This window comes from Panthera onca, chromosome D2 (genome assembly GCF_046562875.1).
Source record: "Panthera onca isolate mPanOnc1 chromosome D2, mPanOnc1 haplotype 2, whole genome shotgun sequence".
Classification (NCBI taxonomy): Eukaryota; Metazoa; Chordata; class Mammalia; order Carnivora; family Felidae; genus Panthera; species Panthera onca.
Genome location: NC_138349.1, coordinates 10,390,115 through 10,411,733, shown reverse-complemented (window position 1 = coordinate 10,411,733; position 21,619 = coordinate 10,390,115). Strand labels below are relative to the sequence as shown.

The following is a 21,619-nucleotide window of genomic DNA, read 5'->3' as shown; positions in this document are numbered from 1 at the left end:
CGCTCCTGTGACGGTGACACCCCATGGGCGTATCACACCTTCAAGGGCACTTTGGGACGTGGCAGGAAAAGCCTTATTATGGGACCGGGTCTCCAGTCTGTCCCCGGCAACCCCCTCCCGCCCCCACCCCCTGCCTGGACCAGAGCAACTACACAGAGAATCTTCTCTCTCACGCTTTGGGTTTTACTTTAATGACTGTCGAGGACAAAGCTTCCTCAGATTTTGTTTGTTTGTTTGTTTGTTTTAAATGAAGTCTGAAAACCACAACTTTAAGGTAAGGTCTTTATGAATTAATCTGCCATCACCGGGCTGCACGTTAACTTCCTGATTAACTCTTGGACAGGCCCAGGGTCCCAGGCCTTATCTTGATTATGGGTTTCGACAGACCCTCTATAGTAGAAAAAGCAATAGGAATGACAGGCAGCACAATAAATACCTTTATATAATATACTATAAAATGTGGCCATTCATCAGATGTCCACTGTGCAGTGAAAAGTACTCATGGGATTACGGATATAAAATCCCCATGAAACGATACACAATAGACCACAGTCTCTGGGACAATCACTCTTCTCAGTTAACCCTGGGGGGTTGGGAAGAGAGAGGCTCCTTTTCAAAGCACTGATTCTACTGCACAGGACACATGTCACAAACACAACATAATTCCACTTGAAGTGTGGGCTAGGTTTTTCTAGAAACCAGCTCATGGTTTTCCAGTCAGACCTGGGGCTCCAAGGATAGCACCTGGACAAATTTTTAATTCTCTGTGCTAAACCGTGGGTATGACACAGGTCACCAGACACGAGTCTGCTCCAAGGAAATGGGGGTCCATGTCAATCGTAAGGGCAATCTCCAGCGGTCACAAAGCTGTGGAAACACCCATTCCCCCTGGCTGTGCTGGAGGCCGGTGCACGCAGTGAAGAAAAGCTATCTTGGCCTTTAATCCCCCTCTCCGTGCGGGCAGCCCCACGGCTTTCCAGCTTGTGTATGAGAAAAGGCCAGGCGTATCTCTCCCTGTCTCTCTGAGGAGAGACAACGGTAGGACATAGCACAGTGGTCCAGGAAGATCACTCTACAAAGGTAGGAGCCCTCGGCCCGCAAGCCTGATGCCCTCTGTGATTTAAAGCTCACTCCATACACGTCAATGTGCTTTCTTTGGGACAGTCATGGCTATCAGTGTGCCTATCTACTGCAGTTCTGGGATTGAGCCCAGAAAGTTCCACCAGTAACTCTTCTTAGAGCATGTACAGAAAACCAGGGGCCTTAGAAAACCCGAAGTAAGTCAGGAGAAGGGTTCCTGGCATGGAGGGGGGCGGGTCCACACAGCGTCAAGAGAGACAATGGCCCTTACAGTTCATTGGTGCAGTTTGCCGGCTTGTCCATCCTGTGTCCTTCCTTCAGCAGCTTAAAAAGTTCCTCCACCGGAATCCCTGGGTAGGGTGAACCTCCCAAAGTGAAGATCTCCCACATTAACACCCCGAAGGACCAACTGCAAAGGAGAGAGAAAACACGGTTATTACTAACCCACCCGAATCGCAAAAACCCTCAACGTGCCCGGTTAAGAAAATAAACACCCACCCACTTCTCATGTTCAAAGACAAATGACCCGAGCCCTCCTGAAGTTCATCCTACATGTGCCTTCCTGCCCCGAAGGAGCATCCCCAAGTGATGATGATGTGAGGGATGTTCTCAAGGAATTTTCCATCAACAGACAACACGTGAGTGATGGTAAACCGTCTTTTTTTTTTTTTTTTTTTTTGGTGGAGCTTTGGGGTGGTTGGGTTTTGATTCCGTCCCTCTCAAGTGAAGTTGTTCATGTTAAATGCGGTGTTCGCATGTGAGGATCTTGACTCGGGAGCGGCAAAGCTCTTCATGCTGCCGTCCGGCCCATGTGCCTGACCCCCCAGCAGGAGCAGTTGACAGAATAAGGCCAGCAAGCCAATGCTGGAGGTAACAGCTGCCCAGCGCAGCCAGCGGGGCATCTGAGGGCACAAACGGTTCCTGATTTACTAAGGTCATGAAAGGAAGTTAGCATCAGGCTGGGGTTAGGATGCAGGAATCCTGGGGCGTCTGGGTGGCTCAGGTGGTGAAGCGCCTGGTTCTTGATTTCGGCTCAGGTCATGATCTCGCGGTTCATGAGATCTAGCCCCCCATCAGGCTCCAGGCTGCCGGCTCAGAGACTGCTTGGGATTTTCGCTTTCTCTCTCTCTCTCTCTTTCTGCTCCTCCCCCTCTCTCTTGCTCGCTCTCAAAATAAATAAACATTTAAAGAAAATAAAGGGGAGGGGGTCGCCTGGGTGGCTCAGTCGGTTAAGCCTCTGACTTCAGCTCAGGTCACGATCTCACCGTTCCTGAGTTCGAGCCCCTCATGGGGCTCTGTGCTGACAGCTCAGAGCCTGGAGGCTGCTTCGGATTCTGTGTCTCCCTCTCTCTCTGCCCCTCCCCTGCTTGTGCTCTGTCTCTCTCTCTCTCTCAAAACTAAAGAAACATTTAAAAAAAAACGTGAAAAAAAAAAAAAAAAAAGGTTGGAGGAATCCTAGGCCCGAGATGAGTTTCCCACAAAAGAATCTGAAAACAACTCACAAGGTACCATGTGCACCTGACCTTGCGGAGACCCACGGCTGGACTTTCTGGGCCCCCTTCAGGATGTTGACAATTCCTGGCATAATCGAGCTGACATTCCTGCATTTACCTATGTCACTGTGGCTCTGGAAACACACCCCTACTGACTCTATCCGGAGGAGTTTCAGGTTTGGGGTGAGAAACGAAAACTCTCCCCGGTTCTGTGCAGAGCAAGAGTGGCACCCCCACGCAGGCAGCTGGCTCCCTGCAAACACGGGCCCCCGGCACCTTCTTTCTGGGACCGTGCTGGCAGGGAATCAACACCCACCCCGGGGGTCCTCCTGCTCCCACGAATAAAAACAACTCCACTGATTTCAGCTTTTTATTTTGGACGAATTCTAGACTCACGGGACCTTGGGGAAAACAGTACCGAGAGATGCTCTGTAACCTTCCACCCAGTGTCCCACCATGGGAACATCGTTCGACCTCATTTCCAAACCTAAAAGTTGACAACATCAGTTGGGAGCCTGACCCTGACAATACTTTTAGGTGTTACCATCACCGACATAGTATAGAATGTTCACTCTGTTTCTCTAACGTTCTCAAGGGTGCCAACACAAGGTCTGATATTTTTTTCAAAGGGTACACAGAGCCATCAGGCCCCGTGGAAGTCACCAGAGCAGACCGTGCCCCACTCAGCGTTTCTCTGTCAGGGCAAAGCTAGGATGGGGGGGGGGGGGGGGGGGGGGGGAGTATGGTAGATGACCATCGAGTAGGAGAAGTTTCAAAATTCCTTCTTTCAGGGAGCAAAGAACATGCCACCAGTTTGGCAAATTCGATAGCGGCTTTGAGGCCGCACATCCGTGAATAAGTTGGGGGGTGGGGGGCACTTCCGCTCTGGCCAGAGGTGGCTTTGCGGTGCGCCTCCCGCATGCGCTTTGAAGCTGGGCAGATTAGTAACACGGCATTGGTCACCAGCCTACCATAAAATCCGTCCTTTCTAAGGCCGGCTCCTGCACCTTCCAGAAACGTGTGAGATACGGCAGGCACCGAAGACTCAAGAGCGGTGAACACGGTATTTTTTGCAACGCAACCCGATGGCGAGAAGCCAGAGAAAAGGAGCTACTTACACGTCACTCTGGTGGGTATACACCCGATCGAAAAGGGCTTCTGGAGCCATCCACTTGACTGGAAGTCGCCCCTGCAAGTGTGGGAAAAAAAAAATGTAACAGCCACTCTCTTAAACCCAATTTACTTTAGCAAGCTCAGCAGACTGTGCCTCACTGAAGAGCGGATGCTAATGATTTTCACTGGTCAGTCAGGAGAGCAGAAGGAATCAGCTCCAGCAGGGCCTGGACAGAACGTGCAAGGTGCAGATTTGGGCGCATGAATAAAATGCCATTTCTCTGGATTCTCACGACCATTTCTCTCCCTAGCACACAGACACATCCTGACCACCTTCTAGGCAAAAATTAACCTAGAAACTCCCAAGCTCTAGTCTTTGCTAGGGAAGTTCTTGACCCAAGAGGCTGCTGGTTATTCACCTTTACTAAAGGTATCTTAAATATAGCTTAAATTTACTTCTTGAGAAATTGGTCAAGAGTAAAGCAAAACATGGGGTGCCTGAGTGGCTCGGTCGGTTAAGTGTCTGAGTTCAGCTCAGGTCATGATCCTGAGGTCCGTGAGTTCGAGCCCCACATTGGGCTCTGGGCTGACAGCTCAGAGTCTGGAGACTGCTTCAGAATCCGTGTCTCCCTCTCTCTCTCTGCCATACCCCTGCTTGCTCGCTTGCTCGCTCTCTCTCTCTCTCAAAAATAAATAAACATTAAAAAAAAAAAAAGAGTAAAGCAAAAGAACAGGGATAAAGGGCAGAGGAATGAGCATCTATCATCTTTTCATCTAGAACATTCCGTGCCACCCCCACGCCCCCCTTCCTTCCACCACATCATTGCCACTGACTTACGTTTGTGGTCTTTTTGTAATAGTCTATATTGTTGATATCTCTGGCCAGTCCAAAGTCTGCTATTTTCATCACATTGTTTTCTGTTACCAAAACATTTCTGGCGGCTAAATCTCGATGAATGCACTGAAACCAAGAAAGAACTGATTTCAGAATGTTTCAAGAATAAAGAGAAAACATACTTCTTAGGATGCAGAGAGGAAATACAACATAAATCAAAAATTGGTTATTTCTTTTCTAATTAAAATAACTAGGGGCACCTGGGTGGCTCAGTCGGTTAAGCATCTGACTTGGGCTCAGGTCACGATCTCGTGGTTCGTGGGTTCGAGCCCTGCGTCAGGCTCTGTGCGGACAGCCTGTTTCAGATTCTGTGTCTCCCTGTCTCTCCCCTGCTCGAGCTCTATCTCTCAAAAATAAACAAACATTAAAAAAAAAAATTAAAAACAAAACTAAAAAACTAAGGCCCCAGTCATTTTGAAGAGTAAAGATACACCAAGGACCAACACTGGTGTCCTTCATACGAGATCTGTAACTAGATTATTCTAAAATCTTTTATCTCAACACTTCCTCTACCTCCCTTTACAGACAAACTCAGAAGAACTAGTTAACCTCCAAAACCACATCATCTTTACCTCCTGGTCAGTCCGCAAACATAGTTTCCATCCCCACGCCTCTGAAAGTCGATGGAGGAACCTTTTGTCAGACCAAAGTGAGTTCTTCTAACGCCTCAATTCTTCCCTCTGCAGCTCTGGACACTGTTGATTTCATGCTCCTTTCAGAAACGCACCCCCACCCCCCTTGAGTGCGACCCCATCCCTCCCTTGGCTCACTCTCTTAACCTAGCTTCCTCTCTTCCCCAGATCCCTGAAAACTGGGGAAATGTCCCATCAATTTTGTGTATTTCCACATACCCCAGGGCTTCTATTGTTAGATACATACAAAAGATTTGCCAATTCCTACCTCTTTCCTGACCTCTCTCTCCTGGGACACTCCTGTTATCTTCCACAGGCTATGCAACATTTCCGCACTAACATCTCTCTGGTACCTCCAATTCAAGGTCTCGGCTCTCTCTCAGAGATACACCCCAGAAGTCTTTGCACCCTCCTCCCAAGTTCTATTGACATCGACCCCCAAATGCCTCTGCCCTTTGTCCATCCTGCTCTATCCCCACTACTAACCACTTAGCCCAGGACGTCACCACTGCCCACTCCGTCCCCGTAGATGCCACAATGCCCCTAACGGGTCTCCAAGCTTCCAAACCCAGCCTTACACACCTGCTAGGCTTCCCACAAGTTGCGTTTCTCAAAGTACTAACCACGTCCTTTCCCGGCATAGATCATGACTAACGCCTGTCTGTCCATGTCCCAGAAGGCACCAGCCCACACAAAGGGTCCAACCTATGCCTGTCACCTGCCTGGCAGCAGGGCGGAATGTTGAAATGCTCGCTATACAGGGCGGCTAATTTCTAGTTCTGAAACAAACTCACTCTTCGGTCTTGGGTCTAGAGATAATTAATTCCCATTTTTCCTTTCTACAAATAATATACTTTTGTAAGTTGTTCTAAACGTTTCAGTTACACTTCAGCATAGTAAGATTTCATCATGATACATGGTAATTAGAATCCCAAATCATCACCCCCTATTTTTTGGAAAAGGCAAGGTATAAAGAGGTGAACAAATATCCCTTTCAAACGCTTTTACACGGGCTCCTGGCAAAGTTAATGACCAGAAGAAGGAGAGTCCTATCAGGCCACTTGACAAAGGCGAAACGGGGCTCTTTGCAGACAGGCGCTCTGCGAAATGGCCAGTATAGAGAAGCCAGCCAAGCTCTCTCTGAAGAATAAATCGGGAATTCTCTTTCCCTGCCCACCGCCCAACAATTCCTGGTTTTTAGATGCTTCTGTGGCCCCCCTAGATGCGCAAACACCAGAAAAGGGAAAGCAGGAAAGCCCCACAAGTTAGTATGCCTGTGCCTGGCCAGAATGGAAGCAGGAAACGTGAGAGCTCGCAGAAGCCGTCTGGGGACCAGGCCGGGTGGGAGCCATGTTCCTAGTTTGGAGGCCTCTTCAGATTGAACTTCCAAGCCCTTGGCCAAACTCTCCCGGCGGCGTGCTCCCCGCCGACGCGAGCTCTGTGCATTTGGCAAGCCGTGCGGCCAGAAGAATCTGGATTCCCACACGCTGGGCTCCCACCACACATTAGGGCTCAACTCAGAGACGCCACGACAGTGGCCTCCATCATCATCTGGGCGAGAGCCAGAATCTAGCACCTATCTCCCACATCCCACGATGCTATCAAACACTCCCGGCCACCCTCTGGGCTGTAACGCCCACCCTCTGGGCTGAACAGTAAGAGACTTGGAACCAACACGCCAGGAAAAGAAAATAATTAACATCAAGCCAAATTCCCATCATCTGCAGAAATCAGGAGTTGTTTTCCAGTGCAGCGCTGATCATTTACATAACTAGGGCCCTCAGACCATTTGGTATTCCATTTCTTAAGTAAGCAGAGATCAACGGGTCACTAAGGGAAGAAAGACTAACATCCTTATGACCCAGACTGTGTAATAGGTGCCTCTGCATGGCTGACCTAATTAAATGCCCATGGCAACCTAGGAGATGGGTGTGATTACACCCATTTTACAGATGGGAAAGCTGGTGCTTGCTTTAAAAAAAACAAAACCGGGGCGTCTGGGTGGCTCAGTTGGTTCAGCGTCTGACTTTGGCTCACGTCACGATCTTGTGGTTCGTGGGTTCGAGCCCCACATCGGGCTCTGTGCTGACAGCTCAGAGCCTGAAGCCTGCTCCGGATTCTGTGTCTCCCCCTCTCTCTGCCCCTCCCCTGCTCATGCTCTGTCTCTCTCTGTCTCTCAAAAATAAATAAATGTTAAAAAAAAAAAAATTTTTTTTAAATTAAAAAACCAAAACCAAACAAACACCCACTCAGACTTAACACCTGGGAATAAGTTTAACTGGTTTGGGGATTTGGTAAGAAGAAAAGTTAGTGGCCTCTGAACTAGAAACAGCGCAACTTTCATAATTTGTACAAGGCTCAAATGCCCCATGTTACCTAGTTGTATTCCGTGTACATCACGGTGCTTCTTTACCTGCCCACTGCCTAGTTCCCCACCAACACACACACACACACACACACACACACACACACACACACACACACACACTTACATCGGAAAGCCGCTCAAGGACAGGCCCTACAAGTTCATCTCTATATCCCCAGCACTGAGCCCAGGGCCTGACCCAGTAAATGTTTACTGAGGCGAATTCATAATTGCATTCCATCAGTAATGAGCCAGAGAGCTCACTCAACAGTTCCTTAAGCTGGCCTCCAGTAAGCTCATTGCTAGCGGCCATGAGGCATGCGTATGGGCAGGCCAGGATCTGGCCCTTTCCCTGCTTCTTCCCCTCCACTGTCAGGAAAAAGCCCTCCATTTCTGGAAGCAGGCTCTGCTCAAGGGGATCATTCTTTTTTTTTTTTTTTTTTTAATTTTTTTTAACGTTTATTTATTTTTGAGACAGAGAGAGACAGAGCATGAACAGGGGAGGGTCAGAGAGAGAGGGAGACACAGAATCTGAAACAGGCTCCAGGCTCTGAGCGGTCAGCACAGAGCCCGACATGGGGCTTGAACTCACGGACCGCGAGATCGTGACCTGAGCCGAAGTCGGACGCTTAACCGACTGAGCCACCCAGGCGCCCCTCAAGGGGACCATTCTTAAGATCTTCATCGACCACCAGTTTCATATCGGTTCTAGGGCTTTAACTGCAGAGGATCCTCAGCTAAGGGAACCCCGCAAGGCCCTATCAGAACACAGCTCTGTCCCTTCTAGCCCACCCTGTGTGAGTGGTCCTCCCCTCCATCCAGAGTGAAGCAGGGATTCCCTGAGAGAGCAGGGGAGTCTGGGGAGCGGGGTGGGTGAGGAACGAACCACAGGGCCAGGTCTGGGACCAGCCACTTTTCTCTGTGGACCTAGGCGTCCCCATGTTGGAAATACAGACAATGACTTAGACATACCTACCTGCCCAAAGGTTTCCTGGTACCTCCTAACAGTCCTCCCTTATCCTAAAATCACACCTATCTCAGAGCTGTTCTGAGGTTATGGATGATACTGTATGTAAAAGGCTTGTCCTGTGCCTGGCAGAGGTTAAGTTCTCAAAAATAGGTAGTAATTAATCACGGCGAGGATCGCTATTATCACAACCCCATTGACAAGGGCATTTTCGGTCTTCATCCTAAAATGTGTTCGCTTGCCCCCTTTCACAAAGTTCACCTGACCCTTGGTTCCTTCTCTAGTACACTGAACAGAGGAGGAAGGATGTCCGAGTTCTCAGCTGGGAGCAGGGGCGGATCCCCACGGGCTCCACGAGCCTGGCTCAAGGCGCATTCTCCTCTCCTGTTCCGAGCAGAAGAACACCCCCCTTTCTGAAACCCCTCCTGTGACCTCTGTACACCACACCCTGCCTTTCCTCCCGACCTCTGAGTCCCCTCAGCCTCTACTGCCATCGGGTACTTTGAGCCAAGCTCCAGATTTGAGAGTTTTTTCTACTGCCCCTCTGCTCCGCCTCTCCCCGCCTAGATGCACCCCCCCCCCCCCCCCCCCGTGCCTTGAAACTACACTTCCTTTGCTGGCTGCCGAGGTCCCAGCCCAGCCCTCGGAGCTAAGCTCTGGCCTGCAGCTTCCTGCTCGACAGCGGCCCTTGAAGGGCGCCCGCGCGTGTTCAAGGTGCATCCTGGATGGCCCACCAGAATCTATTCCCACTCCCTAGACCTCCTCGTCCCGATCAGCGGCACCGCCATCCAGGCTCTCCGACCGGAAATCTACTCAGTACCCCGACAGCAAAACAGATCCCACATCAGTGGTCTCCTCCAGTGCCTCTGGGAGCCAAGAAACCCTAACACAAACCACCATCACCCTTCCGCAGGACCCCGAGCTTCTAACCCAGTGGTCACGAGCAGCGGGAGAAGGAGCAAGCTTCGCAGCACAAACCCGACCCCGTCAGGCCCCTCCGTGGCTCGCCATGTGCCGGGAGCGCCCGGCCCGGGTCTGGGAGGCCCTGAATCAGCAGGGCCCGCCCGCCTCCAGCCGCATCTCACACCCTGCTCTCGACGTCCCTCCCCAGAAGCCGCACAGCTCTCCCTCCGCGTGAGCGCCCACCGGCCACCTGCGCCCACACCCGGCCCCGGGCCCCCCACTGACCTCACACTGCCTGTTTCCTGCACAGCACGATTCTCAGCCTTTTACATACTTACTTTTAGTCCCACATTTCTTGTTAATCTCTCCTGCTGCCGCCCGAGGTTCCTGCTCCAAGAGGTCCAGGACTGGATCCACTCCACCACCCTCTATGGGAATGCTTCCCCCTCTCCCACACAGGGAGGGTCCAGAGTGACCAAGACCTGAGGGTCACAACTGGCAGCCTGCGGGCAAGGTCATACTCCCCAGGGTTTTAGTTAGGACTATCTGGAAGCTACAGCAAAGGTGAACTAGAACAACGGATACCGACGTTTGCCAGGTTCACCTGTCGCGCTGGTCTTCCTCTCCACGCGCAATCCCCCCTGCGCGAACACACTATTTATGCCCGAACCATTCAAAAGTGAGTTGCAGGGGCACCTGGGTGGCTCAGTTGGTTAAGTGGCTGACTTTGGCTCAGGTCACGATCTCGCGGTTTGTGGGCTCGAGCCCCGTGTCGGGCTCTGGGCCGGCAGCTCGGAGCCTGGAGCCCGGAGCCTGGAGCCTGCTTCGGATTCTGGGTCTCCCTCTCTCTCTGCCCCTCCCCTGCTTGCACCGTCTCTCTCTCAAAAATAAACAAACATTAGAAAACAAGAAATGAAAAGTGAGTTACAGACCCCACTGATACTTCACACCTTAATACCTGAGCAAAGATCTACCTTTAACACGAGGCCACTATCGCCACCTCCAGATTTAACACGGACCCATCTGGTCGTACTACCGAATACGGTCCACATTCAAATTTCAGTTCATAAATGTTCTTGATAAAAGCTGCCCCTCCCCCCTCCCATCCTGAACAAGACCCAGTCCAGGGTCACCCGAGTACATGGAGCTGTCCTGTCTCTTAAGTTGCCTTTAATCTGGAACCATCTCCCCAGTACTTTTTGTCTTTCGTGATGCTGACATTGTGAAGCGATGTCTTGTGAAATGTCCCACATTCCGGATCTGACCGTTTCCTCATGTCAAAGGCTTTTCAGGCGACAAACTCCCCTGGGTTCGTGCACCTGCACACAGAGGCAGGCACCAAACTGTCTCCTAAAATCTACACGGTGAGCGCTTTTTTAGGGGGGAAGAAAAAGATCTGAAAAAGTCTTCAAGTCTGGACTCTCTTGCAACAACAACAGAACACGTGGTAGGTCTGGCCGGGTTCCGATGTGGCCGCAGGAGCAGGGGCGGAGATGTGGCCACCCCTCCCCCGGATCCCTAACGCCATGGGGTCAGGCGCGGGCTGCCTCGCTCACTCATAGGACTGGGCACGGCCGTGACCCAGCCCAGGTCCCCACGGTGACAGTGGGCCCACGCCCTCGAGAGAACCTCGCTTCTTTGGGGACCCGAAGATGGGCTTCAAGCTCCAGCACAGGTAGGCAGTGACCCCACCTCTGCCCAAGGACAAAGTCCTACAGCCCTCCCTGCAAAGCGTGAGCTAAGGAAGGGTGTCTTGGGTTATCCAAAATGCCCCAGAGGACATCAGGGCACCTGTCTAACTGCTTTCAGAATAACTCAGATGTTTAAAGTTCCACTGCCAGGGGCATGCTTGGAATGCAGACGGTTCACCTCAGGGGACCTGGCCAACTTCTAACCAGAGGGTCACCCCGCGAGAGGAGACAAAATAAACCCAGATGACATCCAGGACTCAATGTTACTAAAATATCCCTTCGCCTGATCTCTGTTCTCAGAATATTTAACACCCTTTCAAACTTAAACCATTAACCCAACACCCAAAGTCTACGTCCACCAACTCGGCACAGAACGAATACAGCCAAAAAAAAATCACCCACGCCCCCTCAACGCCCGCGGCTCTCTACCGAGAGCTGAATCTCAGGAGAGGAGACACCTTTTCTGCTCATCTATGCAGTCCCTTGACGTTTCTGAGGCTGCTCTGGCTTTGAAAAGAGTTCACTAAGCCCCTGTGTGAATAATGCAGTAAGTATTTTCCAGGTTGTACGAGACATGCAAGGGCCTGACTCAGCAAATGAGCACGTCCAAAGAGCCTGTTTTCTTCACAGGCTTCTTCTTTCTTTCTTTCTTTTTTTTTTTTTTTTTTTTTTTAAACTGGAATCTACCCAACTGAGGAGAATATGAAGGACTCACTTTCTGGGAAGCCAGGTATTCCATGCCTCTCGCCAGCTGGTAGGTGCAGGACACCAAGTCCTTGAAGGTCATCTGCTCCTCGGGGACGCGGTTAATGTCATAGGAGTACTCCATCCCGGGGGGCCTGCGGGCTCGGAGGTATTCCCGGAGGTTGCCCTTCGAGGCGTACTCAACTATGACATAGAGCGGCCCTGCGGACGGAGTAGAGAAAGCAGCTCAGGAAGGCGACTACCCTTCCCAGATCTGCCCCCCCGGGAACCTCAGCACAGTGTGAGCTCTCACAAGCCGGCGCTTTTTTTGTTGAATTTGAACATATGGAAAAGCACACACAAAAACAGGACAGCGGCACCTCTCCTCTTCCCCAAAATGCCAGTCGACACTTGGTCAAGAGAGCCCCCAAAGTCTTCCAGAAATAAACAGAGGTACGGCGAGTGCCCCCCTCCTGGTGCTCCAGTGCCCTCCTGGAGAGCAGTGGCTATCAGAGATCTCTCTCTGCCCGTTCATTTTAAATCATTTTACCCACATATATGTATCGATAAGCAATGCACTGGTTTCCAGCACATAAATGCGTCGTGAAGATACGGCTTTGCAACATTTTCCCCCTACGTATTATCCTTGAGGAAGGAACCCAGTCGGGCTGATAAAAAAAAAATCTAGATCATTCCTTTCAACAGCTATATATACATTCTACCATATAAATAGGCCACACTTTATTTATTTCTCTATACTTATGGGCATTTACGTTGCTTCCAGGTTGGTAATAAACAAACGCTTCTGGGTACGCCTCCTTACACACACGTGCGATCCTTTCTCCGAGGCACAGATCGGAGGTTGGCAAATGACAGCCCGCAGGCCAAATCCTGCCCACTGCCTGTTTTTGCAATTAAATCGTATTGGCACGCAGCCAGGCCCATTCACATCTGCATCATCTGTGGCTGCTTTCTCGCTACCGGGCAAACACGAGTCGCGGCCACGGAGACCCGCGCTAAAGGCCACCAAACCAAAGATATCTACCATCACCCTCCACGGAAAGTCTCCCGACTCCCGGTATCGACCTAAAAGAGAAGCTGCTGAGGCAAAGATAGGATTTTCAAGTCTATTAATTATCCTCAATCGGAGTCCCAAAGTGCTAGTCAGCTCCCCAGTGGGAGAAGCCAGGGCTCTGTCTCCCCCGAGGCAGATACCGTGTCCCTTCCTTCTACTCTCTCCTCTTCTAAGCTAGTCTTGGGAGCTCAGCCATCCGCTGCCCATAGCAAGACATGGCTTCCTCAATCCCCATTTTAAGGCATTTGTCAACCCAAACATAGGGTCTTATTTTGAGAAATCCCTCTTAGCACCATCAGACAAAACCACAAGGAGCCTGTCCTTTCCGAACACCCTCCAGGTTATGGCCTCAAAACAGCAGGACTCTATAAGGCCCTCCCATCCAAAGCCACCCAACGCCTACCATTCCCCAGTCCCCCAGTACGGTCACAAAGTCCCCTTTGTGTTCATGGCCAGGAACATCTTCCTAAGGGGATTTTTAAAGAGAACTTTAAACATGCACTTGAGGTGCCCTAGGAGCAAGATCCAAAAGTCCAACCGTTTCTAAAATGATGCTAACACTGAAGCGTAAATTATTTGGATGAAAGCATTTTTTCCTCCTACTCACCATCCTGAGTGCAGGCTCCAAGGAGATTTATGATATTTTTGTGTTTTCCAATCATCTTCATCATCTCCATCTCTGACACAAGATCAGAAAGATCCTTCTCTGTGGCATCATCTACAAACATTCGGTAAATTAAAAACCAGTTACTTTTAACTCGTCAGCTGCTGCTGTAAGTCATTGCCAAAAACGTAGTTGAAACGGCATGAAATTGAATTTTAGAACCAGAAAAGACTTTCCAAATCATCTCCTTCATTTTACTGGGAAGGGGGCAAAGGCCCGGACGGGGAACTGCCCCGATCCGTGTCAAATAGCTAATTTGGGGTCAATGAGGTCAAAAGTCAGGACTAGAAATATAGACCTTCTTCTGCTAAAGGCCAATTCTTTTCCAGCAAACCTCACAAATTGCGGGGGCGGGGGGAGGGAGGTGTTTAAATTCATCATGAAATAATTCCATCCTCTGGCAGATCTAAGGGGCCTCAGAAAAAACCTTATCAAACTTCAAGATGTCTGAAAACAACTGTGAGTGCATCAGGGGTGGGGAGAAGGACCCGGATGGGGTATGTCAAATCACTACAGACTTTCTCTAGACCAAGTGCTGCTAATCCAAGCCCTTGTAGCCCTTAGAAAATTCACAGACAGGTTCAGGGGGCACCTCATAACTGTGTGTGTGTGTGTGTGTGTGTGTGTGTGTGTGTGTGTGTGTGCATTCTGAGTGGGCAAAGGCCCATGCCTTCTATAATGGGTTTCTCAAAGGGGGCTGTGATTCTCAACATAAAAGAATTAAAGTTTTCTAAACTTCTGCTCTATAATTTCAAGAAAAGCGGCTTAGGTCCTACAGTCACAGGCTCACAGCTTCTAGAAAGTGGCAAGCCTCTTCCACGTGAACCTCTCTGAGCTAATTCAATATGGAACAATCTGCATTTACTAAAACAATGAGATAAGGAAATACGTAGCAGCCTCATTGCAAAAAGCTTTTCAGCTTCACAAAAGGAGGAGCAATGTAATTAACTGACTGGAGGGTAAGACAGACTGAAGGGTAAGACTGGAGGGTAAGACTGGAGCACAGACAGAGCTGGGATGTTGCTGTGAGCCATCCAATGGCTGTAAAAAAAAAGGACGCCTGACAGGGCTCTGGGGCTAACGTCTTCCTCCATCCTGAAAGGGAGGACCAACCTGGGAACATCCAAAGAAATAACCCCCCCAGACCTCCACTTCTGAACTCCAGATGCCAAACAGAAGTTCTGCCAAAGGAGGCGGGAAGCCTGGGCCCTCCCCACACGTGCCCTGGCACGTGGCCAGGGGGTGCCAAGGTTGGCTGTTGTGGGGCATGCAGCCCACCACACCTGCCACGCAAGAGGGCCAGGGCGCACGAGGCAGGCCCTGGCCACACAAGATGAAAGCCAGAGGGCCACCTCTCTTGGTGGAGCTGAGACACGTGGGGTGGGGGAGCACAGTCCTCCCAGGCATCAAACCCCAACGTGAGGACCTCAAAACGCCCCAGTTTTCTTGGGAGCCATGCAGATCAACAACTTAAAAAAAAATCATCTTTCTTACTCCTTCCACCTGCTACCTCCCCACACAGGGAGGGACAGGATCATCCCACGACAGCCCATGAAAGAAAGAAAGAGCCTAATTCAGGAAGCATCCATAAATGGGTCAGGCACCCATATTCAAGAACAGGTGTCTCTGCCCAGACACGTGGGAAAAACCGTCCTTTCTAAGATCCCTACGACAGGATTTATAATGTAACCGTTCCCTATAACTCGTCTCATAAAAGAATACTGTGGAGGAAGAAGTTAATGTTTGAAACGCCGTAAGCTCCTTGGACATAGGCATGAAGCAGGGCTAGAAGGTCAGTGCACAACGACATGTGACGTTCACGTCCCGGGGTAACTGCTCACATGGCCCAGAAGGTTCTGCCCAGCCACCGATTCTGCTGGTGTCCGTTTAGCTTTCTGAGGGATTCTCCCAGACCAGTGTCAATTCTGTTTTGTTTCTCTCACAAAACAGAAGGTGTGACCTCCTCTCCCTGCACCCCCTCACTCCCTCCGAAAGGGTCAACCTTCCTTTATTTGTAAGGGAAGGTTTGGGACCCAAATGCAAGAGGCCGATGCTCCTCTAAATTAATCAATCATACGTGAGTTGCTACTTTCTAAGCATCTACAAAAATAGAGGGAATAGGAAATCATGGTCATCACCTAGGAGCTGACGAAGAACAATCTGGGAGGCTACCACTTTCTAACAAAACTGGCTTTTCTTTCTTGTAAGTGCACACAGCTCAAGATAAATCGTCTGTCCGGGATGCTGATTTATATGGAAAACTTCTCAACCCCTAGGTCAACTATGTGCTCTCTGACCCCTGCCATGATAGAGTTCACATGCCACAAAAGGAACATTCTTGATAAGACTTTCCACCCCTTTCCCACCCCCACCCATCCCCCTCACCCCACTCACCTTTCAACATCTTCACTGCCACGGTGACTGCTTCCTTGGGCTTCTCTTTGTCAATCCCCACTGCTTCAGCCATGACCACTTGCCCAAAGCAACCTTCCCCCAGAGGTTTGCCCAGCGTCAGCCTAAATGTGTAAATAGGGGATTAGCACACGGCATCTGGTGAAGGGGTGTAGCGAGGGAAATTCCAGAACTAAATATAAAAATCTTTCAGCGGCTTGCAAAAGCACGGAGCATTTATCATATGGAACTAATGAGACCTGGGGTACACACGCGCTTGAGTATTTTCTTAGTGACGTTTTAGAGAATGTCAATTACGGGTGGAACAGCTATTAAATTTCACATTTGTGTTCACGATTTATTTTCTTTGTGGAAGGTATCCTCGCTAGTGAGGTGGTCAGCTTTCCTAAGTGCTAACAATGCGGAGCTTTTGATCTTGAGCCAATTGAATATTTGTAATTTAGAATGTCTCAAAGAAAAAATGTTAAAGCTGTTCTTTTTTTTTTTTTTTTTTTGTCTCTGTGAAGTGAGGTCTTTAAAATCACTATTATTCAAATACCAATGGATTTTACGGTCACATTCCTGGCCAAGTTACATGATATGAATCTTAAACGCATTTCAAGGAATCTCTAATTTTTCCCTAAAGGAAAAAGAAAATTCTAGAAATTGAGGGGAATCTCTTTTGACCTCACAGTTTAGAAAATCCTTAACTACCCAAAATTAATAATGAAGAAAATCCAGAGTGAACACAATGAACTGTATTTCTAAGCTCAGAAGCTCAGTGCACACCATACTAATAGCCATATATTTGTCTCTGGGCATTCTCGAAGCCAAGAGAACAGAGAAATCTTTGGGATACTTATGAATGTGTTTTTTTTTCACTTAAGCACAACACAGTGAAGTATTAAGCTGCCCTTAGTAAATAAACACTATTTATGATAAGCACACAATGGTTTGCAAAAGCTAAGCAAAGACTGAGGGCGGCGTATGCTATGCTGAGGTCATTCTGTTTCTATCCTGAACTAAAATTAAATTTAATATCTTGGCAGAAAATAAACATTTGCATTGGAAAAATGGCTAATTTATGTCCTATTGCCCCGCTACGACAAGCGTAACAATCCTTTCTTTGTATAACTTCTGCCTCCAATCTAATAAACTGCTTCTAAATAGCCTTCATTCACTGGAAGTCTGCTCCACCTACGTTTGTGCTAAACTCCGTTTTGAAATGCCTAGCGCTCAGATTTTCCGCACTGAGGGTCCTCCCCCAAGGTGGGAGCTAACGGTTAGGCACACACAGACTTCCACTGTTGGCTGCAGCGTCACAGGCGACAAAAACCGTGCACTGAACCTGAGAGCTGGGATTTCTTACGATACGATCGCAGCCCCCTAGTTCAGTCCTATTTGTGCAGGAATGTGTGCGCCCTCCGACTGGTACGCTCAAACGAGGGAGCCAAGTGGCTTGGTGAGAAACAACCCCGTTCTCTTTCCACCTTCTCCAGGGAAGGAAACCACACCTTGTGTTTTCTCTGATGCCTCCCCGGTTATTGTTCAAGAAGCAAGTCCCGGATGAAGAATGGTCTTTTCGCTACAGGACACAAACACACTGGAAATTACCTCCATTAGCTCTCTTGACAGAGTGACACCTGTATAATTATTTGGTCCTAGCTTATGGCACACATTAGTATCTCGAAATTGGCTGCCGGGAAACGAAACTGGTGTGGAGTTGGGTGAATCGAAATCACGGGTGCCACGTAAGCTACCTCTCTTCCCAAAGAGAGCTCGTCATACCCAGTCTCTAGAAAAGCTTATCTTGGTACCTCCAAGTTTGTGTAGGAGTTTCTTCGATTGTAATTAAACACTTCTCTGACTTAACTTTAGGGAGATAACTGCAAATGCCAAGACAGACAGGGAGTGAAAGCTGTATCCAAGCCAGGCAAGAGGTTATGGCAGGCGAGGGAATGCAGACGTATAGTCTGGGATGCCCACCTTCTACTATTCCCAATGTTCAGATTCGAACGACTACAACAAGTGAGCTGACGGTCTTCAAGGACCGTCATACTTTGTCTTCTGGGCAGGACCAGAAAGAGAGGGCTGGGAGCACAAGATCTGCCTCACAGACTCTCTGCCTGGCCCCACCATCTTCTTGATGCTTGTGGTTCAGAGCTCTCAGCTTACCCGTACAGGAAGGGAAACACAAGGCAGGGGAACTCAGAAGCCAAGAATTGCGCTCAGTCCTGGGAGGTCAATACTATGATCTTTAGTTTATAAAAATGGAAGTGCAGAAGATCAAGGTTGCCTAGCCACTGGCTAGCGGAACCAGGATTCAGATCCAGTCCAAGGGAGCCCAAATACATGGACATCAAGCCAGATCAAGAGATAAACAGCTTCCGGTAATGCCTTCCACAGAGCCCAGGTGGGCATGCTGATTAGAACAAACATCTGATCAGAACACCTCCACACCATTCACTAAGGAAAATACTATGGACCACGGGAAATTTGATGTCAGATACCATATCTGAACCATTTCAGCCCCATATTACATGAATAACCATTAAAAACAGCCAACACTGAGTGAAGACTCCTAGGGCAATTTGTATTTTACATCTAATTTCTCCAAAGAAATGGACTACAGAACAGTCATGTTCTAATAACCGGCGGCTAGAAGGTCACATCTGTTATTAAGTGGGCTATTTAGTCCATGTGACTGGGTATGAATGATCTAAACAGTAAAAAAAAACAAAAAAACGCTAACAAGGTACCGTCTCGTTTGGAGACCAGCCATGCCTAGTAGCTGTTTTTAAAGAACGCTTAAAAGTGAGAGAATCAATTCTTTTCTTTTTCAGGAGGTGGTTAGAAATACAACCTCACTCACTCCTGTTGAGATCGTCAGACATGACCTTTGCAGTTAAGGACCATAAAAAGAAAATGTCAATCCAACATCCCCATTTAGACCTAAGTCTCCATCTGGGGATGTGTCCAATGGAAATACTCACTTATCTCTTGGAAACTCCCACTTTGGATCTTCTGGCAGCTCATACTCGGAGACCCCTGCCAGCATGGGGGTGTCTGCCGTTGAGGAGAGGCGTGTGGTTATCCTCACCAGCGGGGTGTTGGAGTTCATGGAGGAGCTGGACTCGGCAGAAACCTGGATACAAAATGCGAAGACACAGATGTAATCCTGGCTCCACCTGAGAAGGCTGGCAGCCGGCCAGAGCCCAGCCAGATGGTCGATTCTTAGGAAGAAAGGTGGGAGGGCCAGCCAAAGTCAAGAACCCGATTCCAGCTCCTCTGTCTTCCTATCTCGGCAGCACCACATCTCACCCACCTCCTATGCTCCCAAGACCGGGTTTGCAAACATCTTTAGACAGCACCCGGTCAAAATAGAAGTCATCTTTCTGTCCGAATTCCTCACAACAGCCACCTGAGGACACAACAACAACCCCATGAGCTTCATTACTGCCTTGTTACCTGTCCCGGAGCCCCACATGACCAATCTCCCCATACACCAGCTCATATCATGAATCAATTCTGTGCCCGTGAAATTCCGTAAAAACTTTTTGTTAGACGATCAGCTCTCCGATATGGCGTCTGTCTTTTGGAACGAAAAGCCAAGTGTCTCAAGGAACTAGCTCTAGGATTTGAATGTGAAGGGCATCCCATAGCTCCAAGGGTCTTAATTCAAGGTCACCGGAGACCCAGGCACTGAGGGCCATTCTCTGCTTCCCCCCTAGTCCTTCTGGGAACCGGTGATGCCCAGGCCATTCGATGGAAATCAACTGCCTCTTTGTAGAGACTAATGGATTGAAAGCGTGGGGCGAAGAGTCAAGGAGAAAAAAAAAAAAAAAAAAAAAAATGCCTCCTTGTATTCATAATCATGTGGGAAATCTCCTCTTCCATCTGAAGATTGCAAGTGCTACACCGAGTTTTCTCATTCACCCCCCAACCATTTCAGTCTGCGTCTGACAAAACGGTTACTTCTTAAAAGCGGGGTCTTTCCTGGGCTAGTTTCTATAAGGAAAACACATGTGGAGCCCACTTGAAGGCCAATCCCGAGGATGACTACACCATCCTGGTACAACTGTGGGCTGCTTGACCACCACCTCACTCTAAACCATGAACAAGACTTTGGCTCAAGAAAGTTGGAACACGAGGCTTAACGTGGTCCATCAAAGCAGCCCGCAGTTCCTCTCTGGTTCTGTCCCCTGCAAGACTGCCCAGGTCAACAGGACTCTCCAGCTATGCTTACAAACACACCTTTTTTTTTTTTTTAAGCTGTATTTATTTTTTTTTTTTTTGAGAGAGAGAGAATGAGCGGGGGAGGGGCAGAGAGAGGGGGACAGAAGATCCAAAGCAGGCTTTGTGCTGACAGCAGAGAGCCTGATGTGGGCCTCAAACTCACAAACTATGAGGCCATGACTAGAGCTGAGGCCAGACACATAACCAACTGAACCACCCCGGCGCCCCCAAACATACCTTTGAAGTTAAGGTGGCAAAGACCAAGGGCAGATAAATGTACTTAGTTGCGATGACCTTTCGCGAGGTAGAGTTTGAACCATTCCCGCCGGGAACAGGAAGACCCATACTTTCCTGAGACAAAAAATCTTCATTCTCTCCTCTGTAAGCCCAAAGTGCCCTGAAGGCAGGGAGAAATCCAAGAAGAGCCCAAGAACGGACTGGGGTGGGGGTTTGAGGTGGAGTCATTTTAGGAATAGGAAGTTGGTTTCGGTATTAAAATCAAGATGTATGGAGTGCCTGTTTGGCTCAGTCAGTTAAGCATCCGACTCTAGACTTCAGGTCATGATCTCACGGTTCTGGGGATCGATCCCCACATCGGGCTTTGGGCTAACAGCTCAGAGCTTCCTTGGGATTCTTTCACCCTCTCTCTCTGCCCCTCCCCTGCTCATGCTCACCCTCTCTCAAAAATAAATAAAATAAATAAAAAATAAAATCAAGACGTAAGGGATTTTTAACCCAGAATTTCTATCATCTTTTAAAACGTACAAGAGAACATTTCTGAGCCCTTCTGAGCGGTCTTTTGACAGGGGCATTTACTCTTAAGCTTTACATGCAGAGTATGAGCAAAGTTATTTGCTGGAAGCAATTTAAAAATAACTTTTTAAAAAGGAGCTGAAGAATCGTAACTTTTGGAGCTGAGAAAGACCTCACGGATAGACTCGGCTCCAAGAGGCTGAGGCCTCACACCCAAGTGTCTAAGCACTCAAGTGGCAGGAGGAGGAAAGGACAAAAGGTAACTGTGTGAACTCCCGTGGAATCCAGTCCTGCTCCCCACTAATGCCAGGGACTAGGCAGGGACGGCACCCTGGCCAAACAGACAACCGGGAACACCCCCTCCAGACTCCACATGGGCCCCAACTCACTGCGTTACACGGCCTCAGCTACAGCGCTCTCAGAAACCAGGGTCTCTCAAAAAACATCAAGATGTACACAGTTTTCAGCGACCACACAAACATCCTGAGCTCCATCCGCAGAGAAGGAATCAGAAAGATTCAGGACTGGGTTTGGCCAAAGATGCTTCCCCAAACCCTAGCACCCTGCACCAAGGCCATGTGCTATGGATACAGAAGGAGGCTGGTGTTGTCAAAGACAAAACGGTCTTCCAGAAAGTTCTCCCACACAAAGAGGCAAAGGTCACCATTCACGGCAAT

General features: G+C 49.1%; 1 protein-coding gene across 17 annotated transcripts in view; it reads right to left on the bottom strand.

Annotated features, from left to right (window-relative positions):
- Positions 1–21,619, bottom strand: part of FGFR2 (fibroblast growth factor receptor 2) — a 108,323-nt gene that overhangs the window by 5,266 nt on the left and 81,438 nt on the right. For all 17 annotated transcript variants that reach the window (XM_081790450.1, XM_081790447.1, XM_060641322.3 and 14 more), the window contains 7 exons: positions 18,947–19,098; positions 15,957–16,078; positions 13,506–13,616; positions 11,855–12,045; positions 4,525–4,647; positions 3,692–3,762; positions 1,352–1,489 (listed from right to left, as the gene is read on the bottom strand). In XM_081790450.1, coding sequence (XP_081646576.1) covers positions 1,352–1,489; positions 3,692–3,762; positions 4,525–4,647; positions 11,855–12,045; positions 13,506–13,616; positions 15,957–16,078; positions 18,947–19,098 — 908 coding nt within the window. The remainder of the gene's footprint in view (positions 1–1,351; positions 1,490–3,691; positions 3,763–4,524; positions 4,648–11,854; positions 12,046–13,505; positions 13,617–15,956; positions 16,079–18,946; positions 19,099–21,619) is intronic.